Source organism: Arvicanthis niloticus, chromosome 5 (genome assembly GCF_011762505.2).
Source record: "Arvicanthis niloticus isolate mArvNil1 chromosome 5, mArvNil1.pat.X, whole genome shotgun sequence".
Classification (NCBI taxonomy): domain Eukaryota; kingdom Metazoa; phylum Chordata; class Mammalia; order Rodentia; family Muridae; genus Arvicanthis; species Arvicanthis niloticus.
This window is the reverse complement of record NC_047662.1, coordinates 63509404-63522431: the sequence shown is the minus strand read 5'-3', so window position 1 is coordinate 63522431 and position 13028 is coordinate 63509404. Positions and strand designations below refer to the sequence as shown.

Sequence of the window (13028 nt, the reverse complement as noted above, 5' to 3'; positions counted from 1 at the left end):
GAGCTTAGGTCTGAACGTGGAGGGCCTAAATCTTTACAAGGTGGGTGGCAGATAGACCATGAGTGACCTTGGATGGATGACCAAGAGGCCCAGACAAAGGAAAGGAAAAAACATGCTGCTTCTGAGTTGGGGAGATGGCTCAGTGGGTAAGAAAAAATGCCTGATATGCAAACAAGAGGACTTGAGTTTGAGTCTCCAACACCCATGTAAAAGCCAGGCATGGCTGTACATACCCAGTACTAATAGATTGAGACAGGTGGATTCTAACAACTCACCGCCCAGTACATCTATCCAGAGTGGTACTGGATACTGAAGCTTCAGCTTCAGTAAGAGACAGGGTCTCAAGAAATAAGAAAGAGAGCAGTAGAAGACACCTGGTGCCCTCCTCTGGCCTCTACATGCATGCACCTTCACACACATGTGCATACAGAGAGGGGGGAGGGGAGGGAAGGGAAGGGGAAGGGGAGGGGGGAAGGGGAAAGGGAAAGAGAAGAAAGGGTGGCTTCCAAAGGAAGGAAGAAAGGAAAGAGGGAATTGAGGGAGACACTAAGAAATGGAAGGATTACCCACATTCATATCAGAAGAATTAATGTTATAAAAACAGCCATCTGTCAAAAGCAATCTACAAATTCAAACCAAAAATCCCAATCAAGCCGGGCAGTGGTAGCACACGCCTTTAATTCCAGCACTTGAGAGGTAGAGGCAGGCGGATTTCTGAGTTCAAGGCCAGCCTGGTCTACAGAGTGAGTTCTAGGACAACCTGGGCTACACAGAGAAACCCTGTCTCAAAAAAAAAAAAAAAAAAAAAAAAAATCCCAATCAAAATTTCAGAACCATTCTTCACAGAAATAGCAAACACAAAACCTTAAAATCTATATAAAGGCATAAAGACCAAAGGTCAAAAACATAATGAACAAATATACATATGTATTGCTAGTAGCATCATCATGCCTGATTTTAAGTTATACTGAAGAGTCATAGTAATAAAAAAATAGTGTGGTACCATCACAGAAAGAGACACACGGATCAATAGAATAGAATCAAGGGCCCAGATATAAGCCCACACTCCTACAGACATCTGATTATTGAAAAAGAGCCCAAAAATACACAGTGGAAAAAGAAAAGTATCCTCAACAAATGGTGCTGGGGAAATTGGCTATCAACATGGAGAAGAATAAAACTAGATTCTTTCCTCTCACTCTACATAAAACTCAGCTTCAGATAGTTCAAGGACCTCAACATAAGGCCTGATGCCCTGACACTGAGCGAGAAGAAAATAAGGAGTAGTGCACTTCAGCAGACAGAAGGACTTGCCAGTTACTCGGGAAATAAGACCAACAACTGAGAAACAGGATGTCAAGAAACCAAAAGGCTGTCTGCAGCCAAACAAGCCATCCATCGAGTGAAGAGGCAGACACAGAATGGGAGGGACTGTTTGCCAGCTTCCTCTCCCCTGGAAGATTGATGCCAGACTACACAAAGAGCTCATAAAACCTAAACACTAAGAAAACAAGTCAGTCAAACTATGTATGGACTATAGTTCTTAACAGAGAGTTCTCAAAAAAAAAAAAAAAAAAAAAAAAAAAAAGCACAGGTGTCTAATAAACATTTTTGAGATTTGCCACATCATTGTTCATCAAATTAGAACTATTTTGAGATTTCACCTCATCCCAGTCAGAATGGCAATCATCAAGAAAGTGAATGATGACACATGGAGGTTGAAGGTGCCACGTAAGAGGGACCTTTGTTCATTGTTGGTGGAACCTAAACGTGGACAGCCACTATGGGAGTCAGTACGGAGCTTCCGCAGAAAACACTAGATCTGCTACTGCCCAGCTACCACTCGTGGGCATAGACAGGAACTCTGTTATCTTACCGCAGAGCTAATTACCCGAGCATTTCATTGCTGCTTTGTTCACAATAGTCAGAAAAGGAAACAAGCCTGGATTCCCTTCAGCTGATGGATAACAAAATGTGGCACATAGATACAGTAAGATTTTATACAGCTGTAAAGAAAAATAAAAGTATAAAAATGTTCAGGTAAATGGATGAAGCTAGAAATAGATAGATAGATGATAGGTAGATAGATAGATAGATAGATAGATAGATAGATAGATAGATAGATAGAGATATAGATGATAGATAGATAGATAGATAGAGCCATATAACCCAGACCCAAATAGATAAATATTATATGTTCTGTCTCATGTATGGATCTTTAGATTTGCATGCTAACCTGGAATGCCGTATAAGTAAGGAAATTGGGGAGAAGGCACTGGGGTGAGGGATGTCTTAAAGTAGTAGATGGAATAGCAGAACATAGATGCTGTGACAGCAGGGGAAACATGAGGGGTAGAGAGCCTATGCAGACGTAGGGGAGGCAGAGGAAGAAGGAAGGAGGGTTGATCAAAGCTAAGATTATCTGAAAAGCCAATATGGAAACTCACTATTGTGTAAGCCAATTCAACAAATGTGTGTCTAGAGGGAGAGAGTTACATGGGGGGCATTTCTAGATGATGCTGTTCCTGAGAGCCCAAAGTTACTAAATAAGCTCCTCAGGGAAACCCCAGGGGAAGGTTAAAGATACCTCCTTCCATCAGTCGGGGAAGCTCCAGTGCCCCCCCCCCCCCCACACACACACACAAACCAGACAGGCTGTTGTTATTCTTCCTGGCTGCCCACTGGAACTAATTAATAAGACCCTGTTGCTAAAAAACACTACATACCTAGGTTGCAGTGTGTAGAGAAATCATGTGGAAATTTTAGAACTAAGACCTTTCATGTCTGTGCCCCAAGATGGGTAAGAAGCTTTGGCAGGGATTCCCTCCACACAGGCACTGACTGGTCTTTATGTAGACAGGGACTCCCCACCTGATCACTGTGAACAAAGGCCTCAGAGAAAAGACTGATCCTGTGTGCTCCTACTGAGCATCAGGGTTGCTAAGAGAAGAGACTGGCAGAGGAATAGACCGCAAAAGAAGGAATTAGACTAATGGTTCCCTATGGGCTGTGACCCCTCTAGGGGTCAAGAGACCATCTGCATATAAGATCTTTACAGTACTATTCATAACAGTAGCAAAATTACAGTTATGAAGTAGCAAGGAAATAATTTTATGATTGGGTCACCATAACCATATTAAAGGGAAACATAGCATTAGGAAGGTTGAGAACCACTGAATTAAACATTTGAAAGAAATTGTGAAAGCCAGATGCCAAGTCAGGAAGAAAATGGAGAACCTAGGACGTAAAAACAATGTTTTGGCCCATTGTAGTGGCAACCAAGACCCGGTTGCCTGGACCTCATACAGAAGTTCACTTAATGGCCATTGCCTAACTATGAAGTTATAGTTAGGTATGGGTTGGAGTTTTGTTATGGGGAAGAACACACATATGTGGAAACCAGCCAAAAGCTGACTTCTTTTTATCATCCTCCACCTTAATTGGTAAAGCACCGTCACTAAATCTTAAGCTCTGTATTTGCCTACAGATCCCTGGAGCTCAGTGGCCAGCCAGTATAGCTGAAACATTACGGATTTTTGTTTTGTTTTTTACCCACAGGACAATGTGCATTAAGCCTAATTAAAACTCTGTGTGTTGTTGAATCATATATTTATCCAACATGGTTGATGGAAATCCCAGTTTTGATGAAATTAACTGGATGTGCAGGGAAATGATCCTCACTGCATCTCTAGTCAGTGTTCTGACGACACTGCTAAATGTGACATGGCTCAGGAACTGCTACCTTAATGCTCCTCTGTTCCTCCCCTACTCCTCACCATCTCCACTGGGGGCTTAGCCGCCTTCTGCCTGGTTGGGTAAGATTCTCTAAACCCTAGTAACATCACCCTGTAAAAGACAGAAGCTTGGCTCCATTAAGGCTGCTTAAAGGAAGGCTGTCTGTCAAGTTCACTTGCTTGACTCATTGACAGTATCCTACTGAATACCTAATCAAGATTAGATCAGGAAATCTCCTAAGAGCACACAGATTGGTAAGGTTAACCAGAAATCTCACCATCTGGGGAGAAGAGAGGTTCAGAAACACAGAGTAGTGCAGTGCCATCCATAGGGAGAGCCATTATATCCTTATTCTAGAACAGCAGGGTGGTTTTGACACTTCAGGAAATACAGAAGATGAGGCTATGCTCACAGTCCCCCCTCCAGCCTTCCCACTGTGCATGTTCTAAACATAGCTCCCTCATCGCTGCAGCCTCCCCTTCCCTATTCGCTCCCTAATTAACATGTGTCTGTCGTGAGCCTCATTCTAAAGGATATATAAAAGTCTATTTAAAGAACATCTCATACCTCGCCTAGACCGCCCGACATCCTCACATGTTCGAGCCATTAGCAGTTTCTCATTAAAGAGTGTTTCCCACACTTGTGCTCTCCACTTGTAAAACGCAGCCCCACACACTCTTCCCAACCCTTCGGCATAGAGAACATTAATCAGAGAGTGGGATGGGGCTTTTTCTTTAAAAGGGATCCAATCCACTCTCTCATTCTTATGACTGTTCTCTCTGTGGTTAGAGTTCAGAAAACTAAGGAAACAATCAAAGATCAATGGAGGAAATTGTGTGCAAACACCCTGTGGCACGCTGCATCTGACAAGCTGAACTGGAGCCTGTGTGTAAGATATGACTGATCTATGAACTATGGCCGGCAGTGGCAGAGATTAAAAAAAGGCGCATGAGGCTGGGAAGTAAAGAAGTGGGCAGGGACTAGATTACAAGTGCCCATAGATTATACTACAGTTTAGATTTTTATCCTAAGAGCAAGGGATGCTTCTGAAGGGTTTTGATGATGTAGTAGGACTGGTGGTATAGACATGAGTGGTTCAGGAGCCAAGGAGGAATGCATCAGCTAAGGTAGGTTAGAGTCTAGTATAAAGTAAATCCTGCTATCCCCCAGTGCACAATGCTTCAGATACAATAGATTATCAGGGCTTTCTTAAGAATTCAGTGTTCAGCTGGACTGCATCTGCCCTCACTAAATCATTCAGGGTTATAGGGTGCAGGAGCCTTCATTCTGTTGAATTTCTAAGGTCTCCCTGGGCCCCCCTTCTCTCTCTCTCTCTCTCTCTCTCTCTCTCTCTCTCTCTCTCTCTCTCTCTCTCTCTCTCTCTCTCTCTCAGCTGAGAAAGCTCTCAGAGCCATAACAAAGGAGCCACTTAAGGCTTCTCACATACCTCAAGCCATGCCCACTTATAACTCAGAGAGATACTGGGACCTATCCTCTGGCAATACTCGTGAAAAAGAATACAAAGGTTTTGGGAATGACTGCCAAGTGTCTGCCACAGTTCCCAAGGAGAAACCGAAAAAGAAAGCCACAAGCCTTTTGTCAAGGCCACCATGGTTCCTTAGACTAGTTACCAAAACTGATATTTAAATCACTGTATCCATTGTCTTTTCTTGTACCAAGTCAAGCACCACCCCCACTACACCCCCCCACACACACACACTAAGAAACTTCAAGAACATATCATATAAAAGTATACCTTTAGACACCCCACTTCAAGGTGCTGACAAGCTGCCATGGTACAAGCAGCCCTCCAAGTATAACAAATGGTCCAGTTAGCAAGAATATCCTGTCTAGGATATTAAAGAAGAAGGGGATATTATAGCATCATGCTTCCTGGCAGCTCAGCAGAGATTAAAGGCACTAATCCTTGTAATCGGGTCCCGTTACCAGCCATTCTGACTAGACCCATTTATTGGTCCTTCCAAGGGAGAACACTGTGTTGCTGTTAAGAAATGCCACAGGGGGATAAAGCAGACACAGGTTAGTTTGCATCCCCTTCGTAGACACAAATAATACCCAGGAGTTCAGCGTGGAGCCTGGACAACTGATTGGTGGACACCAGTAAAGTTCCAGACTGTGCTGTGCTGCAGAGTGTGTTTTCTGCCATTTCTCAGACAACACTCTATGTAGAGTGTGCTGGCATGTTATAACAGGTGAAGGGGAGAACCTTTCCAAAACATGATGGAACTTTCCAACAACAGATAGCTAACTCAGATAGCTCTTGTAGCTTCTAGAGGCCCCCTTCCTCGAAACAGCTTTGGTGATGTAGTGGCCACAAAAAAAAAAAAAAAATAAGATAAGATATGATCATATTTAACAATTTAATGGCTTATAAATCACAGCAAGGGGTTGGAGATTTAGCTCAGTGGTAGAGCACTTGCCTAACAAACCTGGGTTTGGTCCTCAGCTCTGGAGGAGGGGAAAAGGCAACTAGAAATCGCAGCAAGGCACAACAGAGACTGTCCTGTAAAGAGACAGTCTAGCATGACAGCAGGCTGTGAAGTGTGTTTGTTGAGAAAGGAGTTCCTGACACTGAAGGTGTCTTCACATTAGTGACTGACCCAGCAACAACAAGCTTCAAGGTCCAGTGACTATAGGCACCTTTTTTTTTCTTTTGAGTGTATATGTTTATGAGGTGGGTGCATTTGTTTATGCATGTATACATGTGTGGGTTTATATTAGGAGGTCAGAGTTTGATGCTGGGTGGATTCCTTAATCAGTCCTTTGCCATTATACATGGAGGTAGAATCTCTCCCTAAGCCTGAAGCCCAATAGTTTAACTAGAGCAGCTGGCCAGATTGCTCTGAAGATGATCTGTCTCCACTTCCTAAGCTCTGGAATTACACACAGGCTGCCACACATACCCTGTCATTTACTTGAGTATTAGGGATGCCAACTCTAGTTCTTAAGCTGCACAAGCACTTTACCCACTGAGCTATCTCTCTAGATTTCTTAGTCTGAGACCCATTTTTCTCCTTTATATTACGGAGTTGATATTAGTACATGGCCTGTTGAGATCATTATGGAAAATAAGTGTTTACATCTCTGTAATGTTTGGCTTATAGTAAATGCTTAGTTAGTATTATTTTTAATGATGTCAGTGGGCTATTTCTGCACAGCTCGTTACACTCCTGGTGTCAAGGTATTCTGAACATCAGGATTAGGCTAGAATGTCTTGTGCCTTTCCAAGTATGTGTTGGCACATCGAGGGGCTAATGAGAGTCTCTAAAACATAGCATCCATCCCTTGAGAGAGAAAGGGGACTAGTTCTGTGGTACCTTGCTCATTTTCTTCATTCCATATTCTTTTTTCACAATGGTAGAGCCAGTCACGGAAGGGCCGGTTGTCACTCCAGATGTCTCTATAGTGTCCTTCTCTGCTCTGAGGTCCACAGTTCCAAATGAGAAGTCCCTGAACTGTGGCAACAGCGATTGTCAAGCTCACAACACAGGTCTCTTCAAGGATGAGCCTGAGGAATGTTTGCTACTAAACAGACCAGAGAAGGGTTTCCGTATAATCCTCTTCTCCTTGAGAGTATTGTGAAGTACTATGAAGAGTATTATAAACCCCTTCCCATTGCTGTCCTGAACATCTCCATTTCTCCCATGAAGCCTAATCTGATCTCACCACAGAAATATCCCTTCCATGGTATACCTAATCTTGCCCTCACTGAGAAGCAGCCTGACTTTATGGGTCACAAGGCAAGGAATGATACAGGAAACAGGAACATTTCAATCAGTTCCTGGAGAAGTAAGAAATAGCTCTGTGAGCGCTCTGACCCCTGGCTTCTTTCCCTGTCCCTCTGTTCCCTCCTCCCCCTGCCATACATCTGTTCTCTCCTCTGCATCTCTTAGCTGATGACATCATACCACAGAAGTGTCTGTATACACATACAGGGCTGTAACTGTTGCCTCTAGGAACATAAGCTCCAGGTCCCAACAAGGCAGTCATGGTGGTGCTCACTCCTCTGTTTACCTAAGCAGTGTTCTTTCTGCATCCAACAAAAGGCTCCTGTCATCTGATTCCCTTGCCCCTCTTATTTTTCTCAAAAACAGCCTTTTGCTAACCCTTAGGGACTAAAAGGAAGATGCCCCAACTAAATGCTGTATGGAAGTAAATCAAGGCAGGAGGAAAGAACCCTCGTAGTCATAATTTATAAGAACCCATTGTCCACTATGCTTCTGAGAGAGAAATAACTAGATTTTTTTTTCTTCAACTCCTTTTCAGGGGCTTTTCAATAACAAAAAAAATTAATGTAAAAATTTGAGTTCAGGGTTCAAAGGCCTAGCTGGCATGGGCAGACATGATGCGCTTGCTCTCCCTAGTGGTGCTGCAATGGAAACTCGGCTCTTCTGCCTCTCACCTGCATCTCTTCTCAAGGTGTGCCTAGAGATACGGGCAGCCCCTCTCTTGTGGAGTCAGGCTTTGTATCATCAAGATGAATTGCTGGATGTCTCTTGCTGGGGTGAGAAGGCGTCAATATCCAAGTTGGAATTTTCTCCTCTTAACCTGACTCTTCCTGAGCAATTGAAGCAAATAGTAGGTGCACAGGTAACTCCTCAGGGAGGTCAGCTCCCCTAGTTGTAAGTTGTCTGTCTGGGACAACTTTACATTGTCTGAGGACAAAATATAGCCCCAGCTCTGGGAAATCATTAGACTAAAAGTCTAGGTCTTTGGCTTTTTTTGGCGTTGGCCCCAGTTTCCAGTATTTGACATTCTAAACATTACTTGCATGCTTGCTGCAAAATTCTGTGGGCAAACGGGGCTGGGTAGTATAAGAGATGAAGTTTCTGCTGCCTAGAAGCCTGGGAATCAGCACACCAAACCTTCAATCCTCCAGCTCCCTCAGAGCCTGTCCTCTTATGGAGCCTCTTCAGAAGACCACCTAGGAGCTCTTGTCACAGTCTGTAAACTGCTTACCTGTCAACTTCAAGGAAATTTCCTGGGGATCTCAGGTTGTTCCTAGATTACCGAATCTGGCTACCAAGGATGGGCACCTATCACATGACTATACACAGTTTCCTTGATGCTCACAGACAAAATATAAGAATAAATGGTGGAAGGGTAGAGGCCTATTCTTTGGTCCATTTTCTCTCCTGCTGATATCACCACTTTGTGTTCTCTTGTTTTGAGAAGATAGCCTTTGTCTGGATCACCCTTCTGGCACTCTAACAATACACTCAAGACACCAACTCATAAAGAAAACGTTCCTCAGTGCTCTGGCCCAGACCAGAAGCAACCAGTGTTCCAGGCCGGGAGTGACTTCCTGGGTCCTTGGTGGGTCCCAGTTACTCCCTGTTTAGGGCAGGCCCTGCTGTCTGCTTACCTAAGATATTGCCCGAGTTAGATTAACATTTTTTTAAAAAAAATTGTATAAAAGCAAAAAGGAAAGGGGGGGCATGGGACAGGGGTTTTCTAGGGAGGGGAAATGGGGAAAGTGGATGGCATCTTAAATGTAAATAAAATAAGAAAAAAAAAGAGTATGACTGACTTCCTCAAATAAACTCAATGCATCTCAGATGCCAAATAATATACCAAGCAAGGAGAAAACACATTGTTCAATATGAACTTAATTTCACATGTTCCATCTCAAAAGTGTATGTTGTCTTTGGCAAGAGGATCTTGTCATACAATACTGGTTTGTAACCAACTTCAGTTCAGTGACAATAGTCAGCATTGTTTGAGGGGTCTCCAGACACTCAGTCCAATGCCTCAAGTGCATGCATCTCACAATTGGCGTTTGATGGACACCCTATGAATTGAGATATTATTGTTATACTTTGTACATAATAACCTTAAATAAATACTTTCACAAACAAACAAACAAAAAAAAAGAAAACGTTCCTACTGTTGAACGCAGCAGTCAATTATCAACTGGCATGTTACTTTGACTCAGTAGTTACATTATAGATTACCAGATAGGTATGTAGAAGAAGAAAACCATACACCACAGGGCCAGGAAGCAAAAGAGTAAAGAGGGACCTGGGATCCCATGACCTGTCCTCAAAAGTGTTTCTCCCACAGACCATCACTAGGCCCCACTTCTTAGAAATTCTGCCAACCAGAAGATTGTGCCTGGGGAAACATGGGACTTGTGAGGACACAAATCCAAATGAGAGAGGCTGGAGAGATGGCTCAATGTTTAAGATTGTATGCTACTCTCACGGATGATATGAGTTAGGTTCCCGGAGCCCACATCAGGGAGCTCACAACAACCTGTTACCCAAATTCCAACAGATTTGATGCTTCTGGCCTCCCTCTGCAGGCACCTCTGTAGGCACATGCTTATTCCCACACACAGATGAACATGCATATATATAATCTTTTTTTACCGAAACCATGGCAGCTTTAAAAACAGAAGCATGTTTCTTAGCAGTTTTTATTTGTCTGAATCAAAGATATATCTTGATGTTTTACATCTTTGGGCCTTATTTTTAATATGACATCTATATTTTTAAAAGTGTACTTATCAAAAAGATGCCAAGTGAACACTCCACAACTGACCATTTCCAGGTGAAGAACTGGCATTGGCAAAGACCCAGCCTCTGTTTCCTTTTCTGTGTCACAGATGCCCTGTGTTCATTCCATGCCTCAAAGGAACGACTCCTCTTCCTGCCTGTTAACAACATAAACTAATGGTGCTTGGTTTTATGTTTTGTTTTTTAATTAAAATATAGTTTCATAACTTCCCCTTCCCTGTCCTCCCTCCAATCCTTTCCATGTGCCTCTCCCACCTTCCACTACCCTGCTACCCTCTCTCAAATTAACAGCCTCCATAAATATAGCCTACTCCATCCATACAATGTTGCTTGTATGTATAAGACTCCCGGGCTGCCCAGTTGATATTGCATAGCAATTTGGGCGATATTCCCTGGGGAAGATTGTTTCTCCTACTCTCAGCATTCCCTAGTTACCTGTAGTTCTTTCTCTAGAGTTGAAGCCCCATGAAGTTCTGTTTTCCATGTTAGCGTGTGTATTGGTGTGGTTTTTTGCTCCGGTCTTGTTAAGCAGCCATGTTGGTGAAACTTTACAAGTGTGTTATGCCATCGGTTTTTGTATATCACTTGCAGACATGAAATCAGGTGGTATATATCTCTATATCTGGATTTTTTACTGAGCACTATGCTTGTCTCACTTAGTTGTAGGATTTTCATTTTTATGAAGTATATATTTAGTTTTTCTACTTCATGATGTTTTCTCCAAAGAACTTGAACATTTTTGTAACTTGGCAAGTGCCACTGTTTCCTCCCAATTTAGCTGGCCTCCCCTTTCCTACCTCATCTCTAAAAGTCTTAAAAAACAAAAGTTCTAGAGACAGTGAGAAGTCCAAGGTGATATTTGGTTTGGCTGAAGTATGTTTGAAGACGCCCAGACAGTTGCTTCCTGCAGAGTGGGCTGGCTGGCCAGAGCCTCTAAATGTCCTGGGTTCACCTGAACATTTGTTTGATATGCCTATTTTTGTCTTCCTAGGTGTACCTGAAGCTGAAGTCACTTGGTTCAGAAATAAAAGCAAATTGAGTTCCTCCCAGCATCTGCACGAGGGCTCCTTGCTCCTCACAAATGTGTCCTTCTCTGACCAAGGCCTGTATTCCTGCAGGGCAGCCAATGTTCACGGAGAACAGACAGAGAGTACACAGCTCCTGATTCTAGGTAAAAAGCTTCCTAAAATCACACCCTCAGTTGGACCATGGGTGGTGACTGACCATCCTCCCCTTCCCTGTTCCCTCACTGAATTAAGACTGTAAAATAGAGGCGGTGCCCCTTTATCCATTCATCCTGCAATCAGCCTTTCCAACAGAAATAGTGTGTGTAAGCCAGCCAAAGCTGAGTATGAGGACTGGCTCTACCTCTTGTTGCTTATCCTTTATGGCACTGTTATCCACCTTCTTAAACCTTATACACTGTTCTCTATGGGACACTTGACAATTGGGGATTTCCCATACTGCTAGGGAACGAGTGTCATCAACTGGGGCTGGCAGAAGAAAATAATTTTTAATTCCCATGCTAGGCTTTTCTTTGAAGAGCACATGAGAAACATGAATGTAAAAATGTCATGTATGTTAAACTTTTCTCACCCATTTCCAGGTAGGTTTTTAATCTGCATAAAATCTTTGCATACATGTCCCAAGCATAAGAACTCCTTATTATAAAGTCTGTCGCAGGTCCTTGTGTAAAATAACCATTTACAAGTAAGAACAGTCCCTGGCCACTGGCCACCACGATGTTTCCCCAGGACAGAGTTTAGCCATCTTGGAAGCTACAGCCTGCTTTGCTCAGTTTCTGTTTCCTTTTTACTGAATCTGGGGGTGAGTGGGTGACATCAAACAGAAGCTTCTAGATGGGCTCTTGCCCTTTAAAACTAGAACAATAATTAGAGCCCATATCCTGACTCTCTCACAGAGAGAGAGAGAGCTTTCTTTCTAATGGGGGTGGGTGAAAAGTGAGAAATAATAATTACATCCACACATGTATACATCAACATACCCTGTGGACTTAAACTTGGATTTTCACACCCACTGCTGCTGATGTACCCGCACCCCCACCCACTCAGATTCCAGGGGCCCAGCTGCAGTTTCATCTCACTGGTGGCTGCATAAATCTCCAGACTTCCTAAGAAGCCTAGAAAATTGGCTCTGAGAAAAAAAAAAAAAAAAAAAAAGGATGTCACTTGTTTTCCACTGGGTTTCATCAACTGAGCTGTTATTCTGGGGTCACGCTGAGTGATCATGCTCACTGGTAGGATTTTTCTTCCCAGTAAAGATGACTCTTTCTTGTGATCTCTGATAACAAAGATGGGCACCTAGGAGCACTACTGTGGCATCAGCAATGAAGTATTTTCTCCAAGCCAATTCTTCCTACATTCTAAATAGAGCATGACCATGAATACAGTGGACGAGCATGATTCCTTCCCCCATGATAATCAAACCTCCCAGAAGAAAACGATCTCTGTTCAGATGCGTTGATGGACTTTTCTTTATTAGGAGTCTTAGTGTAATTAACAAATGTCAATATGAAAATATTTCTTTTTTTATAAGTGATAATATAGCTTAATTATTAAAGGAGAAATTCTGTTTATCAAAATGAAAGTTCTTGTCAAGTCCTGTGACTTAACATCTAGTCTGAAAGCTCAGCATGGAAGGATGTGGCATTGGTTCTTCTTCATTCATGTAGCCTGTGGACAGACATCTGGACTGTTATCAGCCCAAGTTAATTGGACACTCATGAGGTTTTAC

The 13028-nt window shown here is 42.9% G+C and overlaps 1 protein-coding gene across 4 annotated transcripts in view; it reads left to right on the top strand.

Moving 5' to 3' along the window:
• Adamtsl1 (ADAMTS like 1) overlaps window positions 1–13028 on the top strand; it is an 877745-nt gene that overhangs the window by 821965 nt on the left and 42752 nt on the right. For all 4 annotated transcript variants that reach the window (XM_076934699.1, XM_076934698.1, XM_076934696.1 and 1 more), the window contains one exon: window positions 11266–11445. In XM_076934699.1, the coding sequence (XP_076790814.1) occupies window positions 11266–11445 (180 nt within the window). The remainder of the gene's footprint in view (window positions 1–11265; window positions 11446–13028) is intronic.